Source organism: Melozone crissalis, unplaced genomic scaffold (assembly GCF_028551555.1).
Source record: "Melozone crissalis strain CALT ecotype California unplaced genomic scaffold, PUWL_Pcris_2 ptg000150l_1, whole genome shotgun sequence".
Lineage (NCBI taxonomy): Eukaryota > Metazoa > Chordata > Aves > Passeriformes > Passerellidae > Melozone > Melozone crissalis.
Window position 1 is genome coordinate 1,233,289 of NW_026535921.1, and position 26,792 is coordinate 1,260,080.

Consider the following 26,792-nt stretch of genomic DNA (forward strand, 5'->3'; position numbering starts at 1 on the left):
AGATGGGACAGATCCCTGTGCCCTGGAATGTGACCTCCAGAGCTCTGAGTGGAACAGGGATGGTGCTGGCAGTGGGGACGGGTATGGATGTGACAGCCTGGTCAGAGAGTGAGAAAACCAGATAAGTTTTGTCAGGGCAGACTTGTGAGACTTTGGGGAGTTGTACAGAAACGATGACAGCTTGTTATTATAAACAACCTGCAGGTGGTGTTTTCCTACTCTCTGCCTTCCTGTTTTTCTCAAGGCTGTTTATAAGAAAGGTGTTTTTGTTTATTAGCCAGTCAGGTGAAATGTATTGATTGATTGACCAATCTGGTCTGAATGTATTGGAACAGTCTATAAAAAGAGGGAATTTTTCTATTAAAGCAGCTACTATGCAAACCAGCCTTCTGGTGAGTCTGTCATTTCTTACTCAGTAGTGACAGACAGGCATTGGGGATGCTCTGTGCCCTCTCACTCTGCTGGGCACCATGTCCAGCATTCCCGAGGTGGGACAGATCCCTGTGCCAGGGAGTGTGACCTCCAGAGCTCTGAGAAGAGCAGGGACATAGTTTTCTCCCATGATTTCCCTGGGAAGCTGTGAAACAGCTCAGAAAAAGTAATGGGAAACAATTCTTACCTCCATTTGCTACACCTGTTGTTGGATACATGCAGAATGTGTTATGGAGATTGCTTACCAAAGAGTAGTTTATCAATTAAACACTGGTGATGGTGTTTAGATTGATTGACCAATTAGGTCAAAACTGTATCAGACTGTCTGTAAGGGTTATGAGCTTCTTAGCATAGTATAGTATAATGTAGTATAGAAGAATAAAGCAATTAATCAACATTCTACAATCATGAAGTCAATGCTCATTATTACCTGGCCAGGAGCCTACAACAACAGGGACAGGCACTGGGGATGCTCTGTGCCCTCTCACTCTGCTGGACACCATGTCCAGCATTCCCAAGGTGGGACAGATCCCTGTGCCAGGGAATGGGACCTCCAGAGCTCCAAGAGGAGCAGGGACTGTGCTGGCAGTGGAGACAGGCAGTGGGGATGCACTGTGCCCTCACTGCTGGGCACCATGTCCAGCCTTCCCGAGGTGGGACAGATCCCTGTGCCAGGGAATGTGACCTCCAGAGTTCCCAGAGCAGCAGGGACAGGCACTGGGGATGCTCTGTGCCCTCTCACTCTGCTGGGCACCATGTCCAGCACTCCAGAGGTGGGACAGCTCCCTGTGCCAGGGAATGGGACCTCCAGAGGTCTGAGAGGAGCAGGCATGGTGCTGGCAGTGGGTTCAGGCACTGGGGATGCTCTGTGCCCTCACTGCTGGGGCTGGCATGTCCCCAGCTGCTCCATCCCAGCTGCTCCATCCCAGCTCCCTGCTCCATCCCGGATTCTGAACATCCCTCCAAGAAGCCTTTCCAGAATGCTCCCACAGCACCAGTGACACAGCCCCAGCTCCCCTCTCCTTCTCCTGATTCCCAGGAAGGCTCCAGCCACAACCCCAATGGGCAGAGGCCTCAGGGACTCCCACAGGAGCCAGCTGGGCACCTCTCCCAGCCCCAGTGCGGGATGCAGAGTCTGGGGATCTTTGCCATGCTCCCGCCCCATTTCCCTGGCCCTAAAGCCTGAGTGGGACCCACAGAAAAGAAATGCAAAGAGGAGACCCAGCAGCGGCAGGGAGGAGATGCCCCCAGGGCTGCCCAGAGGTCACAGGGAGGAGAAGGACACGGAGCTGTAAGGTTGTGCAGCGGGCTGGGGACATGGGAGAGGCTCCAGCCCTTCATGCTCCCAGTAGCTTCTTGACCATGTATCCGGGCATGCTGTAGAGGAACAGGGCCACCATGATGAGGAGCAGCAGGGCCAGCACGATCTTGATGATGAGCCACTTGTAGCGGGTGCAGATGAGGTATTTGATGGACTTGAGCGGGTTCAGGAACCAGATGAACGACGTGTCTGGGCGGCTGCAGGGGAACAAAACACCCATCGTTAATCCATCACTATGGGAAAGGGATTCGTGGACTTTAAAGTTCATCTTTCTTTTTGTTTCACTCCCTGCCATGGGTAGGGACACCTTCCACTATCCCAGGTTGCTCCAAGCCCTGTCCAACCTGGCTTTGGGCACTGCCAGGGATCCAGGGGCAGGCACAGCTGCTCTAGGCACCCTGTGCCAGGGCCTGCCCACCCTCACAGGGAACAATTCCTCATTCCCAATTTCCCATCCAGCCCTGCCCTCTGGCAGTGGGAGCCATTCCCTGGCTCCTGTCCCTCCATCCTTGTCCCCAGTCCCTCTGCAGCTCTCCTGGAGCCCCTTCAGGCCCTGCAGGGGGCTCTGAGCTCTTCCTGGATCCTTCTCCTCTCCAGGTGAGCACCCCCAGCTCTGCCAGCCTGGCTCCAGAGCAGAGGGGCTCCAGATCAGAACACTTCCATGGCCTCCTCTATCCCCTTTCAAGCAAGTCCAGGTCTTTCTTGTTTTGGGGCTTGGAGCTGGATGCAGCACTCCAGGTGGGAGCAGAATCCCATAATCCCAGGTCTCTGCTGCAGAGAGGCTTCTGCCACTCACTTGGGTTTCTCCAGGGGATCAGGCTCATTCCGAGCCAGCCCAGCAGGGGATTTCTCAGCCTCCTCTGCTGTCAGAAGGTGCAGCTCAGCCTCAACTTTGCCCTGCAGGGAGGAGAGAGCTGTGCTGAGGCCTGGGAGCACATCCCAGAAGGAACAAAGCCATAAGGGGGAAGCAGGGTGTCCACAAAGCGTGCAGTGCCCAGGAGGCAGACCCTCCCTTTTCCCCATCCTTACGGTGATCTCCAGCTCATCGTTCTCATCTCTGGCCACGAATGGCCACCAGCCCTTGACCCGCTTCTGCTTGAAGATGGAGATCATGGGCAGCTCAGCCTCGTTGGTCACCATCTCCAGGCTGCACTGCTTGGACGTCTTGGCTCCCCGGGGGAAGCGGTTCAGGTCCAGCTCGATGGCCCCTGGCAGGACAAAGGGGAGGACAGAGGTTGGCATGCCAAAAAGGCAAAGTCCTTGGCTGGAGGTGGGCTGGACAAGCATCTCCTGCCCTAGGGAGCAGCTTTAAACCAGGTCTGGGAAGGAAAAATGGGGTGTCTTGGCTGCAGGAGCAGTGCAGAAAAGGGATCTCAGAATCATGGAGACATGAATGTTGGAAAAGACCTCTGAGATCCTCGAGTCTCACCTGTGACTGATTCCCACCTTGTCCCCAGCCCAGGGCACTCAGTGCCATGCCCAAACTTTCCCTGGACACCTCCAGGGATGAGCACTCCAAACCTCCCTGGGCAGCCCCTGCCAAGGCCTGAGACCCTTTCCATGCAGAAATTCCTCCTGATGTCCAACCTGAGCCTGCCCAGCCTGAGGCCATTCCCCCTTGTCCTGTCCCTGTCCCCTGGCTGTCCCCTCCTGTCAGGGACTTGTGCAGAGCCACAAGGTCCCCCCTGAGCCTCCTTTTCTCCAGGCTGAGCCCCTTCCCAGCTCCCTCAGCCTCTCCTGGGGCTCCATTCCCTTCCCAGCTCCCTCAGCCTCTCCTGGGGCTCCATTCCCTTCCCAGTTCCCCCAGCCTCTCCTGGGGCTCCATTCCCTTCCCAGCTCCGTTCCCTTCCCTGGACACGCTCCAGCCCCTCCAGGTTTCTCCTGTCAGGAGGGGCCCAGAGCTGCCCCCAGCACTGGAGGTGCCCCAGCAGTGCCAGCACAGGGGACAGGCACTGCCCTGGCCCTGCTGCTATGCCAGAGCTGGCACAGCCCAGGGATCACTGGCTTGTGGCACACCTGGACACAGCTGGTCTCATGTCCAGATGCTGGCACAACAAACCCAGGGCCTTTCCCACCTTTCTTTCCCAGCCTGGAGCGCTCGGTGGGGTTGGTGTGACCCCAGTTCAAGACCTGGCCCTTGTCCTTGGCCCATGGATCCAGCCTGTCCAGAACCCTCTGCAGACCCTTCCTGCCCTCTCACCCCACCTGTTCCATCAAGCAGCATCTCAGGGGGTTTGTGGGGTGCTCTGGACCCTGCACGTACCCAGGAAATCATCGGCCGAGAAGTGGTCGGCATCCCAGACCTGCAGGGTGAGGCGGGCTGGGATCTTGTACTCCGTCTCATCCCAGGAGAACATGGACTCCTTCTTGGAGATGACGATCTTCTCCTCGGCCATGAGGTAATCGAAGGGGAAGATGTAGCGCCAGTTGAAGTTGCCTTCACCAGTGAGGGAGTGGTAATGGACATCCGTGTCCTGCTTGTCCTCCTGCTGCCCCTTTAGCCACCTGCAGAGCCCGGGAGGGTGAGAGGGGGGCACAGGTTTACATGGGGCAGGAGAGGGGGCAGGACCACCCCGTCCAGGCAGCCAGGGTGTCTCCAGGACTGGAAAAACCTAAAAGTTATGAACAAGGGGATGGGGCTGTGTGGATGCCATGGGACAGAGTGAGAGAAACAGCAGGCGTTTCTCACAGCGGCTTGTGAGAAGTTTTAGGGAGCTGGAAGGATGTGATAACTTGTTGACTATAAACAATTTGCAGGTGGTGTTTTTCTACCTTTTTTTTCCTGTTCCTCTCAAGGACAGTGTGTGAGAAAGATGTTTCTGTTAGTTAGCCAATAGAATAGAATCTGTCGTACCACTCTTTATTCTTTTGAATAAAGCCTTCTTTGCCTTTCCTACTATCCTGCCTCTCGCCTCTTCCTGCCCTGACCTTGGCGCAAGAGTGACAGGGCTGCTCCAGATACTGCAGCAGCAAATCCAAGGGACAGGAGGATCCCAGAGGGAGCAGAGAACTTTATGAGAAGGAGATTCAAGGGGGTTGTCTGAGGGCTTATCCTGGGTGAGGAGATGTGAAGGAGTTGTACAGGAGCTGGGAGCTGTCACGGACATATTTTATGAAAAATCCTTTTCTCTCCTCAAAAACTGAGAGGCCTCAGAAACGAAATGTAAACAATAATTATCTGCTGCTGTGGAATGCAACAGGTGCATCTTTGATTGGTCTCATTTGGTTGTTTTTAGTTAATGGCCAATCACAGTCCAGCTGTCTAGGACTCTCTGGGCAGTCGCAAGATTTTATTATCATTCCTTTCCTTTCCTACTAACCTCCTAGTGAAATCCTTTCTTCTATTCTTTTAGTATAGTTTTAATATATAATTTTCTTTTAACACAACATATATCATAAAATAATAAATCAGCCTTCTGAAACATGGAGTCAAGATTCTCGTCTCTTCCCTCATCCTGGGACCCTTGTGAACATCACCACATTTGGTGACCCCGAGTGAAGAAAAATTCCATATTTGTTGAGCCCCAAGTGAGGAACACAACCACAGGTCACTCTGACTGCTCTGATGAGAGAAGATGTTACAAGGACATCGCTGGTGCAAGAGGATGTAACAGGGACTTCATCACCAAAAAGATTGTGTTGCTAAGGGAACGGGGGCAAGGGGGTCAGAGTGGAAAATTTTGTGTGAAGTTAAGGAACTGTAAATATTGGTCATTAGTGTAATTAACTGGCTTTGCTTGCATACAGCATGGTCCATGTCTCTCAGCTTCTGCAATGCCAGTGGAAGTGCAGCCAAGGAGAGGGGGAGAGGCAGGAAACAGCACAGGAGACACCAGCAGCATCTTTGGAATCTCATCAGAGGCAAGAAAGAGACTCTAAGGAAACACCCCCAGCAAAACCTGGCCCAAATGCCGAGACATCCATCCCCTTCCCCTCGTGTCCTCTCCATGCTGGATTCTCCCCAGAGAAGAGGTGAGGACCCCCAAACTCTCTAGTCCCACCTCCAAGCATGGCACAGAAGTAGATGAGAACACATCCACCCAGTCCTGACTGGTTTGGGTCTCTCAGCACTGCCCATGTCCCACCCTAGTGGGGTCTGGTGCCCACCCCAGGGGAGGTGGAGGGGGTGCTGGTGGAATTCCAGGCTGTACCTACCCCCGGACAAAAATGTCACTGGATTTCTCCATGGTGGAATTCCAGGCTGTACCTACCCCATGACAAAAATGTCACTGGATTTCTCCCTGGTGGAATTCCAGGCTGTACCTTCCCCCTGACAACGATGTCACTGGATTTCTCCTTGGTGGAATTCCAGGCTGCACCTACCCCTGACAAAAATGTCATTGGATTTCTCCCCAGTGAAGGAGGTCCCAGTGGAATTCCAGGCTGTATCTACTCCCTGACAAAAATGTCACTGGATTTCTCTGTGGTGGAATTCCAAGCTGTACCTACCCCCTGACAGCATGTCACTGGATTTCTTCCTGGTGAAGGAAGCACTGTTGGAATTCCAGGCTGTACCTACCCCTGGAGAAATATGTCACTGGATTTCTCCCTGATGGAATTCTGTACCTACTCCTTGACAAAAATGTCACTGGATTTCTCCCTGATGGAATTCCAGGCTGGATCTACCACCTGACAAAAATGTCACTGGATTTCTCCGTGGTGGAATTCCAGGCTGTACCTACCCCCTGACAAAAATGTCACTGGATTTCTCCCCAGTGGAATTCTGTACCTACCCCCTGACAAAAATGTCACTGGATTTCACCCCAATGGAATTCCAGGCTGTACCTACCCCCTGACAAAAATGTCACTGGATTTCTCCCCGGTGAAGTAGTCGTCGTCCTCCAGGATAACCTCGTCCGTGTTCCACACGATCACCCTGAGCTCGTACCTGCCCAAGGGATGGAAAGGGAGGTGAGGCACGGGAGCAGGAAATGGGGGCAGGGAATGGGAACAGGGAATGGGATAGGATGGATGGAGTGGTGCTGCCAGAAAGCAGAGCCGGCTGCCAGGAACAGGAAATTGCTCACAGGGATCTCTCCCAGGGATCTGGAGGTCAGGATCAGGGACAGGAGGGGATGTCAACCATGGAGAGGATTACAGGGATGGGACTCTTCCTATGGGAATAGGCTGGCTGAGCTGGGAATGTTCTCCTGGAGAAGGCTCCAGGGAGAGCTCAGAGCCCCTTGCAGGGCCTGAAGGTGCTCCAGGAGAACTGGAGAGGGACTAGGAATGAGGGGTGGAGGGACAGGATGCAGGGAATGGCTCCCACTGCCAGAGGGCAGGGCTGGATGGAATATTGGGAGTTAGGAATTGTTCCCTGGCAGGGTGGGGAGGGGCTGGGCTGGAATTCCCAGAGCAGCTGTGGCTTCCCCTGGATCCCTGGCAATGTCCAAGTCTTGGATGGGGCTGGGAGCACCCTGCGATAGTGGAAGGTGTCCCTGCCCATGGCAGGGGGTGGAACTGGATGAGCTTTAAAGTCTCTTCCAACCCAAACCATTCCATGATTCCATGGTCTCCACATGATCTCGGATTAGCCTCAGCAGGGTGAGCCAAGCTCCAAGGAGAATTTTCCCTCCTCTGCTCCCAACCTCTGCAAAGATCTTGCCAAAGGCTCAATAGGGCAGCCCAGGCTTGGATTTTGGGAGATTTCTGACCAAAATTGGGTCTGCAAAGCAACCAGAGCCCAACTCTGTTCCTGCTCTTCTCCCTTTACTCAACAGGGCTGTGATTCCCCCCAAAATGGGCTCAGAGTCCTCCTGAGGACCACAGGAGGTTTGGGGTCTCCAGGGAATTCCTAGCAGGCTGGGGAGCTTCCCATCACCTCTGCTTGACTGGGAATTTCTTGATGGTGAAACATAAACCATAAATATAACCCATAAATGAGCTGTGGGAAGGCTTGTGGAAAATAAGGAGAACTTCACGACAGCAGATTTCCCCTGGGCGGCTGCTATTTATGAGGTTTCCCACAAGAAAACTGTTTTTCTCCTGCAAAGAAGTCTCCATAACATTTACAAGAAGGACTTCTCTCCCTAAATAAACTTTTAAAAAGAGACTATTTTAGAGGCAGTAAACTGACTAGAAATTTAGTTTTGTTCCTTTACATTATCAGTAGGAAAAAAAAGTTTCAGGGAGAGTAAAAGTGTTTCAAAAAATCTTGTCTTAATTCTTACTATTTTTTTCTTTTAATCACTAATAATAAAATGTTCTTGATACCCTTTGAAAGTTTTAAGCCTGCTTTACCTTTCTCCTAATCCTATCTCACAACAAGAAATAAGTACACTAGCAATTAACCAATACAAAATCTACCACACTCTTCAGCACTTTGAAATCTTAAAAGAAGAAACTTTGAAATCTTGAAATCTTAAAATTAAGAAACTCTCAAATTAGCAAATAATTTTGAAATGAAGAAACTCTCAAATTAGCAAAATTAGGGGGCTACATAAAATTAGTGTTTCTGCCCAGTTTCAAATTAAAACCTCCACAGAGGAAGTGGGAGTGGGTGGAGGAAGAGCAGAATCTCAGCTCCTGCAGCAAGAGGAGGCTGGAAGGAGGCTCAGTACACGTGGCCACAGCACCTCACTGGATGTACCAGGAGGTGTCCAGGTGAGAAAAGTGGATTTACAACTTCCTTAAGCCCCTCCTTTGGGATCTCCCTCTGGCAGTGCCCCAGCTGAGCCCATCCATGGGATTCCTTCACCTTTTCCTTTTCTCCTGCCTGTCCTGTGCTGTGCCTCTCCCAGCTGGGATCCAGGGATGTTCTCTCCACCCAAGGCATTGGCTGACTGGGATGCACAAGAGCTCCCATTGAGATTCCCAGTGCCATCCCTGTATCCCAGCCCTGGGGGCAGGAAAAGGAGCCCAAAGACCGAGGCCAGCAGGGTGAGAAAGGATTAGAAGGGATATTGAGGGAAAAAATGTCCTTCTTCCCCCACCATGTGCTGTCTGTGCCTGCTCTTTCCTGCTTGGAATGCTGTCCCAGGGGCCTCCACCACCCATCCTTCTGTCCATCACCAATCCAAAAAGCGCAATCCAAACTGTCCAAAAAGCCCAATCCAAACTGTCCTGGGATAACCCTGCCCCTGCCCAGAAGAGGCTCAGGGCTGGGCACTCTGCTCTGCCCAGGGAACGATGGAATTTCCCAGTTCACACAGGCAAGAAAGATCGGGATCTGCAGGCGATGGGGAGATCTGGCATCCCACCCTCAGGAGCAGCTCTGGAACTGCCTCTAGTGTTGGGATCTTTGGGAATGGCAGCATGGATGAGGAACCCAAGCAGAGGGCTAGACTGGCCATGGAGCAGCAGCAGGAGATGGGAGAAGCCAGGCTCCATCCCCAACCTCCTGTTTCCCTTTCCCATTTTTCGGCTGGGCTGCCAACCAATCCCAGTAATTTCCTTGAGTTAAGTTCCTTACTTCTTTGGTTTCCTGGGAGAAATATCGATGGCGGGGCCGGGCGCTGGCATGTCCATGGGGAACATGTCTACCCACATCTCCAGGCGGCCCTGTGGAGTGGGAGAAGCACAGTCAGCTCCCCTTGTCCCCTCCCCACCAGTGTCCCCCTCTTCATCACCCCAGCCATGCTAGATGTGGAGTGGGACAAGCTTCTCCCATGCCACAAATCCTTCTCCACTCCTGCAGAAATAGCTCATGGAGGGAGTGAAACTGGATGGGTTTTAAGGGCCTTCCAGCCCAAACCATTCCATGATCTCCATATGAGCCTGGATCAGCCTCACCAGGGGGAGCCAAGCTCCAAGGGGAGCTTTCCCTCCTCTGTTCCCAGCCTCTGCAAAGAACTTGCCAAAGGCTCAATGGGGCAGCCCAGGCTTGGATTTTGGGAGATTTCTGACCAAAATTGGATCTGCAAAACAACCAGAACCTAACTTTGCTCCCACTCACCCCCTTGACTCAACAGGGATGTGATTCTCCCCCCAACACAGGCTATGAGTCCTCCTGAGGGCTCCAGGAGGTTCAGGGTCTCCAGGGAATTCCCAGCACTGCCTTTTGTGCATGGCAGCCTGTGGGTTTCCAGTCCCTTCTGCTTGGGAATCCATTGGGAATTTTGCTCCCATGTGCCCGGATGTGGGGAATCAGGAGGGATTGTGGAATGTGAAATGGATGAGGATGGATCGGGAGGCACTGGATATTTTCTCTGCTGGCCTCCTGGGGTGACTTGCCCACCCTGAGGTGGGTTAGGGCTGCGCTGGCCCCCATGGGCTGTCCCCATTCCCATTGGAATGTCAGACCTGCTCAATGCCCGGCTTGTCGGGGTTGAGCAGCGGCCGCGTCTCCACGTGCTCAGGGACGAGGCGGCAGCCAGCCCGCGGGATGTCCTCCCAGTGCCGCAGAACCGCCAGCGCCAGGTGCTCGTCTGTCGGCTTCTTCTGGCCTGGAGGAGAAAGGAGAGCTCTGACAGCTGGGACAGGGACACAGGGACAGCAAAGCATCCAGGGCCTCCACCTGTGCTCCAAGGTGCAGAACTGCCTCATCCTCTCCATCCCTTGGGAACATTTTGTCCCAAGGGTTCCAGAATTGTCCCAAGGTGCTTCATCTCCATCTCCAACTGCTTCATCCTCTCCATCCCTTGGGAACACTTTGTCCCAAGGGTTGCAGAACTGTCCTGAGGTGCAGAACTGTCCTGAGGGGCAGAACTGCCTCATCCTCTCCGTCTCTTAGGAGCACTTTGTCCCAGGATGAAGAACTGCCTCATGCTCTCCTTCCTTGGGAACACTTTGTCGCCAGAAGTAGAACTCCCTCGTCCTCTCCATCCCTTGGGACAAAGTGTTCCCAAGGGTGCAGAACTGTCCTCCAAGATACAGAACTGCCCCATCCTCTCCTTCCCTTGGCAACCCTTTGTGCCAAGGGCTGCAGAACTGTCCCAGGGTGCAGAACTGCCTCATCCTTTCCATCCCTTTGGAACACTTTGTCCCAAGGGTTGCAGAAGTATCCTGAGGTGCACAGCTGCCTCGTCCTCTCCATCCCTTGGGAACACTTTGTCCCAAGATGCAGAACTGTTCCCCAAGAAGTAGAACTGCCTCGTCCTCTCCATCTCTTGGGAACACTTTGTCCCAAAGATTGCAGAATTACCCCAAGTTGCAGAACAGCCTCATCCTCACCATCCCTGAGGACAAAGTGTTCCCAAGGGTGCAGAACTGTCCCATGGTGTGGAACTGCCTCATCCTCTCCATCCCTTAGGAACACTTTGTCTCAACGTGCAGAACTGCCTCATCCTCTCCATCCCTTGGGACAAAATGTTCCCAAGGGCTCCAGAACTGTCCCAACGTGCAGAACTGCCTCATCTTCTCCATCCCTTTGGAACACTTTGTCCCAAGAGTCGCAGAACTGTCCCAAGGTACAGAACTGCCTCTTCCTCTCCATCCCTTGGGACAAAGTGTTCCCAAAGTTTGCAGAACTGTCCCAAGATGCAGAACTGCCTCATCCTCTCCATCCCTTGGGAAAACTTTGTCCCTCAGCCAGCACTTCCTAACTCCTCTTGCCTCTCTCCAATCCCTGTAGAAGGTTCAGATCACCATTCATTTTTCCCTGTCTGAACCAGTCCCATGTCCACTGACCACATTTTATTTCTTTCCTTCACTCTCCTGGCCTATTTCCCTCTTTCTTGGGCACACATGAGTGCGTTGGGACACAACCCTCTTCTCCCATTGTTTGGGAATGCATTTCCGTGGATAACAATTCTCTAAATGCTGGAGGTGTCTCCATGGCTCTTGGGACATGCACTTCTCAGAGGGCATTTCCAGAGGCAACTTTGGGTGTCCATGGATGTCCTCAAGTGATTCCAAGAGGAACCCTCTGGTCTGGAGGGTCTATAGGACTCTGTAACTGGTCTATACTGGGATGGTGCCTGCAGGGCTGGGTGATGCGCCCATCTCACCTGTCTGGGGGGAGTTGGACTGGACGACCTTCAAAGGTCCACTTCAAACCACTCCATGATTCAAACTACTCTGAGATTCCAACCCTGGCTGATGAGGAGACCCCTCCAGACCCCTGCTCTGCTCCAGAACCTCCATCCCATGGGATGATCCCACTGGGCCATACCATTTTCATCCTCGATCTCCGTGGGGCCGGTGAAGACCCTGTTGGCAACTTTCACTCTTCCCCCCGGCCCGAAGTGCGGCCCATCCACTTTTCCCTCTTTGCACAGCTTGGACAGGATTTGGGAGGGCTTCATGGGGTCACGCCAGGTGTTGTACCCGTGGCTGGGAACAGGAGGGCAAGATCAGACAAAAAAAGTTGTGAGGACAAAGAAATTTTTTTCCTTTTTGCCAGGAAAAAAAAACCCACTGCAGCACGAAGCACCCAGAATCCCCAGGGAAAGAATTTGAGGCAGCAAAGGGGAAACTGAAGAGGACATTTGATTCCTCTGTGCCCCTTTTTCAAACACCATTCACCCCACTTTGGCTCAGACCTGGAATTCCCAGTGCATCCCACTTGATTCCTGATGCTCAGCATTGCCCCATTGGCTCTGATCCCATTTCAGCCCTGATCTCACCTCTTTTCCACCAGTCTCCCCAGTCCCTCCCTCCTGCCCTGGGCATCTGATGACCCATTCCACCACTCCCTAATGCTGGTGACAAAACCAGGGATAGCACAGACTCCTCCATTCATCCCTGCCCCTTGCAGGATTGAAAAATTGTGAGGTTTTTCCCAAAACAAATCATTCTGGGATCAGCAGGCAGCCAAGGGGGGAGATTCCTATGGGATCCCTGGGTGGGAGGCGACACAGAGGAAGGTCCAGGTGTGAGGTGGGACAGAGAAGGCTTTTCTCATACATGGAGTAGGTCTGGGACACGCCGCAGGTCGCCCGATGCTTGCTGTAGAAGCGATTCTCCAGGTCGATCTTGGTCTCCCCAATGAGGTCATCAGTGCCCACCAAATCCCAGTCGTACACAGCCACGGTCAGCATGGACTCCATGGGGAAGGTGGCCTCGATGTCGAAGGATCTGGGATTGGGGGAAGCAGAGAAAAGCTGCTGCGGGGTCTGGCGGCCACTCAGGACAGAGGTGTTTCTGCTCCAGTCCATGAATTCAGTCTGCATCCATCACTTGCATCCATCACTGCAGCACATCTGAGGTGGGGTTAAACTCAACCACCAGCCCTTGACAGGAGGGAAAATCCTTGACCTGGATGTGCCAACATCCCTGAGGCTGAGTGTTCCAGATTGCAAGGCAAGACATATTCTATTACCACCTGTATGGCAGTTGTCTTTTCTCAAGTAGGCAGTTTGCTTTATCTCTCTTTGAGTGACCACAATCACTCCTCCCTCAGGAGGGGACATCTGCTGATAACAGCTATTGAATGTCACTGCATGACTGATAAGAACTATAACATCCCATTGTGAGATGCTCCGCCCAGAGGGAGGAGCCAAGCATTGCTACCCGGATATAATCTTAGATTCTGAAATACCAGCACAGCTTCTCCACTGGATTTCCCAGAGGAACAGCAGCTGCTCTTCTTCCACTGGATCTTTGGAAGAAGACTACACCCTTTTCTACAGGATCCCTGCTCCAACAGAACCACACCCGACACTCCAGGAGGGCTGCAGACACCATTCCAATGGGACTGCCACCAACACCCTGACCAACAGAGTGTCAGGTTGTTTTGACTCTGTCAATATTGTTCTAGTGTACTGCATTGTTTATTTTATTCTTTTATTTTCTTCCCTATTAAAGAACTGTTATTTCCTGCTCCCATATTTTTTGCCTGAGAGCCCCTTAATTTAAAATTTATAGCAATTTGGAAAGGTGGGGAGGGTTTACATTCTCCATTTCAGGGGAGGCTCCTGCCTTCCTTAGCAGACTCCTGTCTTTCCAAACCAAGACACTGAGTTTGTGTCTTATTCTCACTCAAATTTAGGTCTAATGATTCCTAAGAGGGTGTTTCACCTTGATCAGGTAAATTTCAGGTTCATGACTTAAACACCTGGTGCTATGCTGACCACATGTTGGCAAAGGACATCCTGGAAGGACATCCACACTGTGGGATAAATCCCATAAATAAAGCTAAATAATAAAGATAAATAAAGATAAATCTAGCTCAAGGAGCAGCCATGGGACACCTCAGCTGCAGATCTGAGGGCTGGCAAGCTCGGGCTCAGCTCAGCAGTTCCAGGCACAGACTTACTTCCCAAAAACAGGGTTCAGCTGCTTGGAGATGTAGTTCTCCTTGTCCTTGATGTCCGTCTTGCCCAGCTTGATGGCGATGTAGGGATCAGCTTTCCCGTTGATGTCAGCTGGGTGGAGGTCTGTGGCCTGCAGGGAACAGGTGGGATGGGTCAGCGCTGTCCATAGCAGACAAGGATTCAGGGATGGGCCCATTCTCCATCCCTGATCATGGGTTTCTCTTCGAACCAGGTCTTATGAGCTCTCAGAGAAGCCATCACTCCTGAGATAGTTCAGCTACCCCAAAAGGCATAAAATTATCAGGATGGCTTCTGCGGTAGTGCTGGAAACAGAAAAAGTCTTAATAAAAGGTAAAATAAAGCTCTTTCAGAGAAAAACCTGAGCCAGTGGCAAGAGTTCTTGCTCCTTCTAAAAGGAGCAATAATTGCTCCACAAAAGCAATTATTTCCTTAGATAGCTCAGCTACCCAGAACAGCATAAAATTATCAGGATGGCTTCTGAGGTAGTGTTGGAAACAGAAAAAAGGTTTAATAAAAGGTAAAATAACAAAGCTCTTACAGAGAAAATGCAAGCCAGGGGCAAGAGGTTCTTGCTCCTTCTAAACACTTCACAAAAGCGATTATTTCCTTAGACAGCTCAACTACCAGAAACAGCATCAAATTATCAGAATGGCTTCTGAGGTAGTGTTGGAAAGAGAAAAAGGTTTAATAAAAGGTAAAATAACAAAGCTCTGACAGAGAAAACGCAAGCCAGGGGCAAGAGGTTCTTGCTTCTTCTAAACACCCCACAAAAGCAATTATTTCCTTTGTTCTCTTCTTTTTGTGGTGAATTACCTAGGCGAGACCTCTTGGGCTCTGTCCAATTGGCAACCTCAGGTTTGAGGTGAAGTTTCAAAGGTCCTATGAGGTGTCTTTTGTACCAAATTGAGGAGAGAAACTTCTGGGCTTTTTTCCTTTTTAATCAGACAAAATAGAATTTGGTCACTCCGTCACATTCCTACACCCTGAGAACACCTGGCTGCTTCAGTCCCTAAATAGAGTGTCTTGGATTGAAATGGGGATGAAATAGTGTCTTGGATTAAAGTGGGAATATTCCTGCCTTGTGTAAATCCCTGTCCTGGTTTAGGGAGAGGTTGGAACTGGCTTTGTCCTGAGATGTCACCACAGTGACCTTTGGAAACTCACCCGAGACAAGAAAGAGACTCTAAGGAAATATCCCCAGCAGAAACCTGGCCAAGATGCCAAGACATCCATCCCCCTCCTCTCATGTCCTCTCCATGCCAGATTCTCCCCAGAGAGGGGGTGAGGACCCCCAAATTCTCCAGTCCCACCTCTAAGCATGGTACAGCAGCAGATGAGAACACATCCACCCAGTCCTGGCTGGTTTTGGGGTTGACCAAGCTGTGTCTGCTATTCCAGCCTGGTGATGGATGGGAGACTCCATATCCCAGAGAACCAGGCTGGTGGGAAATGGAGCCAAAAGTAGGTTCTGTTTGTAACACACTGGGACAAGGTGGTGGCAAAGGGCAGCCAAGGTGCTTCCAGCAGGATGGAAATCCCTCCCAAGTGCCCGGCTGCAGAATCTCACACTTGGGGACAGAGGGATGACCAGTTCAGGAGTCAGAAAATTATTTTTCCCAGAGCACATTCCACATATAGAGGAAAACATGTACATTGGCTGGATCACGTCAACCATCATGGAATGGATGTTCCAGGAGGTGCTATGTCCTTCACAGGGATCTCCTCAATCCTACCAGATCCCATTCCACCCTTTTTCTCCCATTCTTTCCCATCCTGAACCATCACCAGGGTGGTGGCGTGGCTGTGGAATGAACTAACACCTCACAGTACAGGCTGATCCAAACTATCCATGGGAATTGAACACCAGAACACGCTGATCCATCCCACCTGCTGGAGACACGTCTCTGGATCTGGCAGGAGCTTGGATGTGTCCTGTTCCCAGTGCTGGGAGCACACAGCCCTGGAGCCAGCCTTGAGTCTGGATATCCTGGGATGTCCCTGAACAGCTTGGGATAGTGGAAGGTGTCCCTGCCCATAGCAGGGGGTGGAGTGGGATGGACTTTTAGGTCCCTTCCCACCCAAACCATTCCATAACCAAGGAGCTGCTTCAGTCCTCAAGCAGCATCCTGGGTCCTAAAGCGCTGGTGATGCCTCAAGTTTGGCTTTTGTATTTTTCAGATTCTGTGCTGCTTTAGTGTGGGATCTGGGCTTTGTGTTAGGGGATGGTGAGCTCTGTGCACAGAGCAGGGAGACAAAACAATTCCTTCTCTAGCTGAGGACCAAGGACAAATGATCCAAAATCTCAGGCCCAAGAGCACAAACAAAGTGGGCTAAAGAGAGAAAAACAAGAAGGATGGGACTGCATGGGCTAATGCTGGAATTGGACAATGAACTCCAATATGCAAATGGAGCAGAACTGATCACAGTGAGAGACCCTCTGAGGGGTTGTGCATTTTGTGACCATTTTGGGTTCATTTTGGGTGTAGCCCTGGCTGGGCTCTTGTGCTGCCCAAGGTGGATCCACTGAAGGCTTTTAATAAATCCCTGCTTTATTCTTTAGCTCTGTCCAGTCTCTGTTCTAGCTCAGCCTTCTCAAGGCATCAGTCCTGGAGTGCTGGAGCTGAATCCCCACCAGCCCCAGGTGGAAGGGAGTGCCAGATCCCGCCTGCCACACCCCAAATTCCCACTCACCCTCACGATGTAGACTCGGACCAGCACGTTGATGGGGTCATTGCTGGGGATCCCCTGGAACATCCCGAAGGTGGGGTCATATCCTGCCTCCTTGCTGATGTCATCAGGGAGCGGTACTTTGTAGACGCACATGGAGCCCTGGTGTGAGGGAGGGAATGATCCAACTGAATCTTGCTGTCCAGGGCCTCCAGGGAGACAAACCCCAAAACAACCTCCCCAAAACCCTGGCCAGGATTCCTAACCACCCACCTTGAACCTCCCCACTATCCGCTCCTCCTCCGTGGCGTTGTCGTCGTTGTCCCCAATCTTCCCCCGGAGCAGGTTGAAGGTGTGCAGCCAATCCTCAAAGTTGTCAAACTCTGATTCCAGCTCTTTGTTGAAGACCTGAGATGAAAAAAAAGTTTAAAGGAGGGAATTTGGGATAAAAACAAAGGTGAGCACAAGATGTGGGGAGTACTCAATGAGCTCAGAAGGAATGAGGGGCGGGACAAGAGGAAATGGTTTCAAGCTGTACCAGGGAGGTTCAGATGTGATATTGGGAATAATTTCCTCATGGAAAGGGTGGCCAGGCCTTGGCAGGGGCTGCCCAGGGAAATTTGGAGTGCCCGTCCCTGGAAGTGTGCCAAGATAAATCCCTAGGAGAGATGTCCCAAAGCACATCATCACCACAATTAGGTACTTCCTCAGAAGCACCCCCAGTACCTTGAGTTCATCGATCTTCTGCTTGTTCTTCTTCTCGGGGAGCTCCGGGACAGGCTGCTGCTTCTTTTTCTTGTCATCTTTGGGTGCCTTGGACTTGTCTTTGTCCTTGTCCTTATCCTTGTCCTTGTTCTTCACCTGGGCCTTGGAGCCTTTCATGGGAGAGTCACCAAGTTTGGCTTCACTCTGAGTCCAGGGGGGAACAGCGCAGAGGGAGGAGATGGAAAGGAGGGAGGGAGGAGGGAAGGAATGGAAATGAGGGTGAGGAGAGGCGGGGGAGATGTGGTAGGGCTTGGATAAGGTCCTTCAAAGAAGAGAAGCATGAAAGCTGCCAGCTGCCGCTGTCTGCAAATTCCATCCCAACCCTGCCCTGTCTATCCTTGGCTCTGGATTGCACCATCTCCAGCAGCCTGGAGTTCTCTGTGCAGGGAATTTCGGGGCTGACCTGAGCAGGAATCACTTGGAGGACTACAAAACATAGGCAGAGCCCTCTGACAACAGTGACAAAACCTGGTCCTGCCCACAGCAGGAATGGTGTGGTCAGCAGGAGCAGGGAGGTCATTCTGCCCCTGTACCTCGCACTGGTGAAGTCACACCTTGAGTGCTGTGTCCAGTTCTGGCCCCTCAGGTTGGGAAGGATGTTGAGAACCTGGGGAGTGTCCAGAGGAGGCAACGAGGCTGGAGAGGGACTGGGAACACAAACCCTGTGAGGAACCACTGAGGGAGCTGGGGGTGTTCAGCCTGGAGAAGAGGAGACTCAGGGGTGCCCTCATCACTCTCTACATCCCCCTGAAAGGTGGCTGTGCTCGGGTGGGGCTGGGCTCTTTCTCCAGCAGCACTGACAGAACCAGAGGACACAGCCTTGAGCCGCACCAAGGGAAATTTAGGTTGAATATCAGGAAAAAGTTATTTACAGAAAGGATGATAAAAATTCTGGAATGTTCTGCCCGGGGAGGTGGTAGATTCACCATCCCTGGGTGTGTTTAACAAAGCCTGGATGTGGCACTGAGTGCCAGGGTTGAGTTGAGGCATTGGGGATGGGTTGGACTTGACGGTCTTGAAGGTTTCTTCCAACCCAGTGATTCTGCAAATTCTGGGAATTTTGGGAATTCCTGGTGACCAGGGAGGTGGTGGAGTCACTATCCCTGGATGTGTTTAGCAGAAGCCTGGATGTGGCACTGGGTGCCAGGGTTGAATTGAGGTGTTGGGGCTGGGTTGGACTCAATGATCTTTAAGGTCTCTTCCAACCCAGTGATTCTGTGAATCTTGGGAATTTTCTTCCTCCTACCAGAGGCTTCTCCTGCTTTATGGAGCCTGAGGTGTGGAACCCCAGCCTGGGAATACAGAGGGGACAGTGCTTGATGCTGCTGCCCTTGGATTGTCCAGGACCAGCTACAGACACCGTTCACTAGAGTCTCGTTTGGAGCAACCACCAGCCACAGAAAGCTGAGAAGAGGCTGCTGAAAAAGGTGGATTCGAAGGAAACTCCTTCCCCTCTCTGCAATCCCTGTCCCTTGGTGTCTCTGCCAGCTTTCATGAGGGCTGGACATTATCCAGTGATGGGGACAGACAGACAGATGAAAAAACATGGATGAGGAAAGGGGGAAGGAGTGGGAGAGCCAAGGGAAATGGATCATTCTAAAAAGAAATAAAACCCCAGAGGACACCAGTGCAAGCCCAGAAGAACCTGCTCAGAGTTGTCTCAAAGCTCAGCCAGACAAGACCTCATTTTTTCCGGGATACAAAGATTGATCTTCCAAAAGAAACCAGGCTCAGAATTTTACTCAGCTGAAGGGTTTTGCATCACCTGGGCACAACAACAACCCCCTGTCGTGGGGACATGGAGCACATGGAGAACAAGGGTGGAATTCCTCAGGGATACCCTTCCCAGCCCTGCTAGTGGCATGGCCAGATGGACAAAGTCATCCTTGACCAGCCACTCCCAGGATTCTTGGCTGGCAAAATTTTTGGGACAAAATGAGTATCCCCGAAATTTAGGCAAGGTCAGAATCCCACCTGACCTATAGACCTGAATTCCTTCAGAGGAAAACACATTTATGGTGTCATTCATCTCATAATTTTATAAAATGATAATAAGTGAAAAATAATATATAATGTATAAAATTATATAAATTGATAAGTTAGGTGAGAGTACTTGCCCTAAATTTTGAATTTGTATTCACTGCCCACATTAGGACAGCAGACAAAGAGTTCAACATGGAGGGGAAAACCCTGCAAAAACCCACAAAAATTGGCCCTTTTTGGGAAAACACAACATACTGGGAGTGTCTGGTTTGTCTGGAGAGCTGAGGCAGATTCCCAGAGGGATGTCCAAGCACCAAGAGGAATCCTGATCCCACCTTTCCCTGCCATGTTCCTGTGATTTTATATGATATAGTAAATAAGTAAAATATAATATATAATGTATAAAATGATTATAAGTAAAATATAATATATAATGTATAAAATTATATAAATTGATAAATTAGGTGAGAGAACTTGCCCTAAATTGTGTATTTGTCTTCAATGCCTGCATTAGGACAGCAGACAAAGAGTTCAACATGAAGGGAAAAGCCCTGCAAACACCCACAAAAATCGACCCTTTTTGGGAAAACACAACACACTGGAAGTGTCTGGTTTGTCTGGAGAGCTGAGGCAGATTCTCAGAGGGATGTCCAAGCACCGAGAGGAATTCTGGTCCCACCTTTCCCTGCCATGTTCCCTCTCTCTCTCCCAGCCTTACCTTCTCCAATCTCCATCTCCTCCTTCTCCTCTGCTTCTGCCGCTGCCGCTTCCTGCTGCCGGAGTTGCTGGGGGAGAAAGGAAACCACTGGATATTAGGAACAATCTTTTCCTGGAAAAGCTGCCCGGGGTAGTGGTGGAGTTCCCATCCCTATGGGGATTTGAAGCCATGTGGATGTGGCACTTGGGGACAGAGTGGTGGCCTTGGTAGTGCCTGGGAATGGTTGGACTCGATGGTCTCCAAGGGCTTTTCCAGCCTGAACAATTTTGGGATTCCATAATTGCTGGAACCCAGGGCAAGGGAATGTTTTTCTGCCTGTCCTGAGAAGTCCTGACCCCAAGGAGAGCACTGCTTTTAAACTGCATCCATGGAAAAAGCTTCCAGGACTTTGGGATGGATTGGAATCTACGAGTGTGTGAAATAGATAATAGTGAAGTTTATCACGGGGTGAAAAATGTAAGAGTTTTGGGTTTTTAGTATGGAGGTGGATAGGAGACAAGATGGAGGATTTTGAGTGTTGTCTGATCTCCTTCTTGTCCTTCATCTACTCCATTTTCTGCAGTGTTGGTGGCACAGGGTGATTGGTTAGAAAGAACAACAATGCAGATGTTGCATCAACAGACAAATAATTAATTATAGGTAGAAAGGTAGAAATGAAATACGTTCTAAGAGTTAATTGGACAAAATAGCTTTAGAAGACCTTGAACCTGTGTGCCTTGTGACTTTCGATGCTTTCTCTTTGTATGCTAAGTCTGAGATGTAGATGGGCGTGCTGAACTTTTGATAAGAGAAAAATAAACAACAGTCTGAAGACTGAAAAAACAAAAAGTCCTGTTTGTCTCTCAATCTTGGCACAGAACTTCTTGGGGCTCTCTCCATCAGGGGGATCCTCAAGGCAGGGTAGAGGGTTTCCACACTTTATGAAGCACAGCCCCAAGGCTTTGGAAGGAGCTGGAATTAGGGGAGACCTCTCAGGAAGGGAACCATCTCCCCTGGATGCCCCTCCCTGCCGCTCCTCACCAACCTCCTTCATCGTCTCAATGGAAGCAAAGTATTTGGACCACCAGTCCAACATGCTCTCGTCCGGCTCCTCTTCTTCCACTTCCTCCCCACCTCCTCCTCCTCCTCCTCCTTTCTTCTTCTTCTTCTTTTTCTCCTTCTCTTCCTCGGTCTGAAGGGACAAGGGAAGCACAGACAGGGAAGGGGAGGGATCAGGTGAGAGGGAATCGTTTCTGGAAGTACAAAATTTAAGAACCTGAGGAGGGAGAACCCTCCCAGGCTTGGGAGCCTCATGAACTTTCTCTCTTTTACAGACACAGAACACCTAAGGGTGACCAAGGTTTTGGAGAAAGTGCCAGAAGCATGGAAGAGTTTGGATGGGAAGGGCCCTTAAAGCTCATCCAATGCCAATCCTGACATCTTCCACCATTCCAGGTCATTCCAAGCCCCATCTAACCTGGCCTTGGACGCTTCCAGAGATGGGGCAGTCCCACATCACCTCCACATTTCCATCATCCTATTTAACTGAGAATTTCCCAGGCTACATCTCTGGAATCTTCCATGGCAAGAGTCAAACTGTGCCCAGCAAAGCACCTTGGGTCTCCTTGGTGAGGAAAGGAAACCTTTCCCAGCTGGTACCCAGTTGTGGTGGGAATATCCAGCACCCTCCCCCTATACTGGGACAGCTGGGATGAGAAATCCTGGCCCGAAAGAGCTCCCCAAACTGCAGGGATGAGGCCCCTGCCACATCCCTTGAGGGGACAGTGAGCTGTGTCTGTCGTGGGACAGAGGGGTGATGTCCCTGCCTGGCTCGGGCTGGGGAGGGTGCCTGGTCCATCAGAAGTGGCATGGAAGGGCTAGAGAGGGAGCAGGGAGTTGGGAGCAGGGATGCAGAGAAGATCCATCACTTACCACATCCACCTTCACCACTGCATCGGAATTCTGCCATTCCAGGATGGAAAGGAACAGAGAGAGGGAGAGCAGGTTAAGGACGCACCCTCAGCTGAGTGCAAATCATCATTCCCAGAGTGGTTTGGGTGGGTAGGGACCTTAAAGCTCATCTTATCCCACCCCCTGCCATGGGCAGGGACACCTCCCACTGTCCCAGGCTGCTCCCAGCCCCATCCAACCTGGCTTTGGACATTTCCAGGGATACAGGGGCAGCCACAGCTGCTCTGGGAATTCCATCCCAGCCCCTCTCCACCCTGCCGTGGAACAATTCCCAGTTCCCAAGATCCCATCCAGCCCTGCCCTCTGGCACTGGGAGCCATTCCCTGGATCCTATCCCTCCATGCCTTGTCCCCAGTCCCTCTGCAGCTCTCCTGGAGCCCCTCCATTCCCTGCCAGGGCCTCTGAGCTCTCCTTGGATCCTTCTCCTCTCCAGGTGAGCACCCCCAGCTCTCCCAGCCTGGCTCCAGAGCAGAGGGGCTCCAGCCCATGGAGCACCTTGGAAGGAATCTGTTTTTGTGGAGGAAGCTCTGGAGCAGAAGGGTGGGAGAAGAAGCTGAAATTCCCATTCTGGACACAAAAATGGGCGCATTGAGTGTGACACCCCTGGGACACACTGCCTTCCGAATTCTGGCTGAAATCACTCAGAAATCAGCAATTCAACGAGGAAGGAGGGGCTGCCACATGGATACTCACAGCTTCCAGCTTCACCATCGTGTCCATCTTCTTGATGGGGACCTCAGGTTCCATGTTGACCACGATCTCCCCTGTGGGGCGAGAGCGATGGGCCCTGCTGGTCATGGCCAGGTAGCCGTTGAGGTGTTTGGCTGGACAGAGGACAGAAAAGGAGAAAGAGCAAGGGAGAGGGACAGTAGAGAAGAGATACTGACAGTTCAGGTGATATCCTTCAGAGTTCAGGCCAGAAAGTGAGAATTTAGGCAAGATCTTACAGGATTCAGGCCAGAAATTGAGTTCAGGTGAGATCCTACAGGATTCAGTCTGGGAACTGAGATTTTGAATGAGGTCCTACAGGATTCAGGCTGGGAACCAAGAGTTTAGTTGAGATCCTATAGGATTCAGGCCAAAAAGTGAGATTTCAAGTGAAATCCTATAGGATTCAGGCCAGAAACTGAGAGTTAAGTTGAAATCCTACAGGATTAAGGTCAGAAACTGAGATTACAAGTGAGATCCTACAGATTCAGGCCAGAAGATGAGCTCAGGTGAGATCCTACAGGATTTAGGCCAGAGCACAGTGGGACCACCTTGTTTGGAGCAGTGGAAATGAGCACAGAGCCTTCAGCAGGACCAAAATCCCACCAAAGAGCAAAGGAAGGTGGAAGAAAAGCAGGAAATATCCAAAGAAGAAGAGGCAGAGAAGATTGTCCTGAAAGCCTCCGGTGGCTGGGACACAACCCCTAGTCCAGGTTTAGGGACTGGGAATGGGATCATGCTGGGAAGGGCTGTAGGGATTAGGGATGGGATCATACCGGGCAGCAAGGATTAGGAATGGGATCATGCTGGGAAGGACAGTAGGGATTAGGAATAGCATCAGACTGAGAAGGCTGAGAGGGAAATTAGGGATTAGGAATGGGATCATGCTGGGAAGACCAGTGGGGATTACAAATGGATCATGCTGGGAAGACTGGTAGGGATTAGGAATGAGATCATGCTGGGAAAAACAGTCAGGATTAGGAATGGGATCATATTGGGAAGAGGAGTAAGGATTAGGAATGGGATCGTGCTGGAGAGTAGGAATTAGGAATGGGATCATACTGGGAAGGAAAGTAGGGATTAGGAATGGGATCATGCTGGAGAGTAGGGATTAGCAATGGGATCATACTGGGAAGGGCAGAGGGACCAGACTTGTCTTTGGGAATCTTGCACAGCCTCCAGCCCCAAAACTGGGAGGAGAGGACTAATTCCCAAGGCTCCCAAGCCCTCGGCTGCTGAGATGGGTGGGAAGTGGGTCTGGGATGGGTTTTCCTGCAGGTGCTGATGGATTGGGGTGGTAGGGGTCAGGAGGGGCCTGGACCTCTGATCTTTACAGCTACCACGAGGACTGAGTGTGGCCAAATCCTGTCCCAGTCCTGAGGAACATCTGAGGACTTGAGCCCTGAAGCTGCAGAGATGTAGGAGTTGAACCTTGTTTGAGTTTAGGGTATAGGGAATATTTTTTGTTTGTTTTGAGAAGTTTTGATTTTTAGGAGAATACTGGTTTTAATCTTTGTTTATGGAGAAAGCTTTGAAGACTTTGGGATGAATTGGAATTTATGAGTGTGTAAAATGGATAGTCAGAATTTTAAGGCATGTAAAATTTATTATTATATGGCGAAAAACTTAGTTTTGGGTTTTTAGTATGGAGGTGGGTAGGAGACAAGATTAAGGATTTTGGGTGTTGTATGATCTCTTTTTTGTTTTTAATTTATTCTATTTTTTATAATGTTAGGAGTACAAAGTGATTGATTAGAAGGAATCACAATGTAGAGGTTGTGTAGGTAAACGAATAATTAGTTATCAGTTGAAAAGTAGAAATAAAGTACATTTTAAGAATTAGTTAAATATAATAATTTTAAAAGACACTAAATTTGTGTGTTTTGTAACTTTTAGTGTCTTTTTTAATATACTAAGATGTAAATAGTGTATATAAATATATAGTGTATAGCTAAATAGATATATACATATAAGAAGATTTATAGATAGATGATGTATATGTAAATAGTGTATAGAATTTTAAATTAGAGAAAAATAAACAATAATTTGAAGATCAAAAGACTAAAAATCCAATTTGCTTTTCACTGATACCACAAAAATTTTGAGGGATGTCCGCACACCACTTGGAACCACCGAAGTGCTGAAGTTGTGGTTTTTCTTGGAGTTTTGGACCCCAAACCAGAATTTCTGCAGGTTAGCCAACCATCTCACGGTCTCACAGCCCATCCCACCTCCCACTTCTCCCCGTGGACATCCCAGACCAGCTCCCTGTGTCCCAATCCTGGTACCTGCCATGTTCCAGTGCTGGGCTTTCTTGTCGGGCGGGCGGTAGATGAACTTGCGGAGGGAGCTGACGGTGTGGGAGCCCACCAGGGTGTAGCGCCCGAAGGCGCGGCAGTCCACCACGCGGATGTTCAGGGGCGGGTGCAGCAGCTCGTTCTCAGGGAGGTCCTGGGGAGCAGGGCAGGGGTGGTCATCAGGGAATGGGAGTGGATGGTTTGGGGGTTGGGAAGGGCAGGGGGGATTGGAAATGGGATTGTGCTGGGAAGGGTGGTAGGGGTTAGGAGTGGGATCATGCTGGGGAGTAGGGATTAGGAATGGGATCATGATGGGAAAAGCAATAGGGATTAGGAATGGGATCAGACTGAGAAAGATGGAAGGGATAAGGAATGGGACCATACTGGGGAGTAGGGATTAGAAATGGGATCGTGCTGGGAAGGGCAGTAGGGGTTAGGAATGGGATCATACTGGGGAGTATGGATTAGGAATGGGATCATGCTGGGGAGAAGGGCTTAGGAATGGAATCCTGCTGGAAAAGGCAGTAGGGATTAGGAATGAGATCAGAGTGGGAAGGATGGTTGGGATCAGGAATGGGATCATACTGGGAAAAACAGTAGAGATTAGGAATGGGATCATACTAGGGAGTAGGGATTAGGAATGGGATCAGACTGGGAAAAACAGTAGAGATTAGGAATGGGGTCATGCTCAGAAGGAAAGTGGGGATTGGGAATGGGATCATACTGGGAAGGGCAATAGGAATCAGGAATGGGATCCTGCTGGGAAGGGCAGTAGGGATTAGGAATGGGATCATGCTGGGAAAAACAGTAGGGATTAGGAATGGGATCATACTGGGGAGTAGGGATTAGAAATGGAATCTTGCTGGGCAGTAAGGATTAGGAATGGGATCATGCTGGGAAGGGCAGTAGGGACCGGAACTGGGATCATGCTCAAGGAAGAAGCCCTGAGCTGCTCCAGAAATATGTGTCTTGGGAGCTCTCAGGTGAAGGAATGTTGTCCATGTGCTCCATTGTTTTGGGAGAACTAGGGCAAAGGGCTTGTAGCCATGGTGGGCTCCAGGAATTACGGGTTCCAGAGCTGAGGGATCAGAGGGAAGGGCCACACTCACCACCTCGAACCACTTGACCAAAGTGCTAAAGTTGGGGTTTTTCTTGTAGTTCTGGATCAGGGCAGACTGGACGCCCTTCCCGGCACACTCAATGTCCACACGGGGTCTGTCCACCTGGGCCAGGTTCACTCTCTTCAGGTCCCTGAGCCCCCAGAACAAGATCTAGGGCAGGAGGAGGAGGAGGGAGCATGTGAATATGACAGGGATGATCCCTGGGAGCTGGTTCTCCATGGAAAGGGATCCCACTGCCTATGTCAGTGGTGGATCCCTGAGGTGTCTCCTCCTGACACCCTGCAGCCCAAGGTCTCCAGCCTGCTGCCCTCAGCATTTTCCTGCTTTTCTCCTTTTCTGGCCTTTTCCTGCCCCTGGGAATCCAGCTCTGTCCATCTGTGGTGGCTCTGGATCCAGCACTGCCATCACTTTGTCCCTCTGGGATCAGTGTCATGGAGGAAACTTCCCTATCCCTATCTGGGATAAACAGACGGCCATCATCCAAAATTCCCCAAAACTGAGATTTTCCCTACCTCCTTATTCCCCATGGCTGTATTAAAATTGTGTGGAACATTTATTGTGATGCAAACGTGTGGAAAACCAGGGCCAAAATCTATTTGGAGACCTGGTCAGTGGCACCTCACCTGAGCAGAGACACTTTCACCCAGGGCTGAGATGTGCCCTGAACATGTCTGT

At 50.8% G+C, this 26,792-nt stretch overlaps 1 protein-coding gene across 2 annotated transcripts in view; it reads right to left on the reverse strand.

Moving 5' to 3' along the window:
- The window catches only part of OTOF (otoferlin), a 105,239-nt gene continuing 78,447 nt past the window's right edge, over positions 1-26,792 (reverse strand). For both annotated transcript variants that reach the window (XM_054293462.1, XM_054293463.1), the window contains 19 exons: positions 26,106-26,267; positions 24,988-25,150; positions 22,685-22,815; positions 21,953-21,982; positions 21,066-21,212; positions 20,042-20,108; positions 17,302-17,450; positions 16,849-16,983; positions 16,600-16,737; positions 13,890-14,017; positions 12,539-12,709; positions 11,805-11,965; positions 9,995-10,137; positions 9,165-9,253; positions 6,543-6,641; positions 4,017-4,258; positions 2,783-2,961; positions 2,550-2,650; positions 1-1,950 (listed from right to left, as the gene is read on the reverse strand). In XM_054293462.1, the coding sequence (XP_054149437.1) occupies positions 1,770-1,950; positions 2,550-2,650; positions 2,783-2,961; positions 4,017-4,258; positions 6,543-6,641; positions 9,165-9,253; positions 9,995-10,137; positions 11,805-11,965; positions 12,539-12,709; positions 13,890-14,017; positions 16,600-16,737; positions 16,849-16,983; positions 17,302-17,450; positions 20,042-20,108; positions 21,066-21,212; positions 21,953-21,982; positions 22,685-22,815; positions 24,988-25,150; positions 26,106-26,267 (2,616 nt within the window). In that variant the 3' untranslated portion in view covers positions 1-1,769. The remainder of the gene's footprint in view (positions 1,951-2,549; positions 2,651-2,782; positions 2,962-4,016; positions 4,259-6,542; positions 6,642-9,164; positions 9,254-9,994; positions 10,138-11,804; positions 11,966-12,538; positions 12,710-13,889; positions 14,018-16,599; positions 16,738-16,848; positions 16,984-17,301; positions 17,451-20,041; positions 20,109-21,065; positions 21,213-21,952; positions 21,983-22,684; positions 22,816-24,987; positions 25,151-26,105; positions 26,268-26,792) is intronic.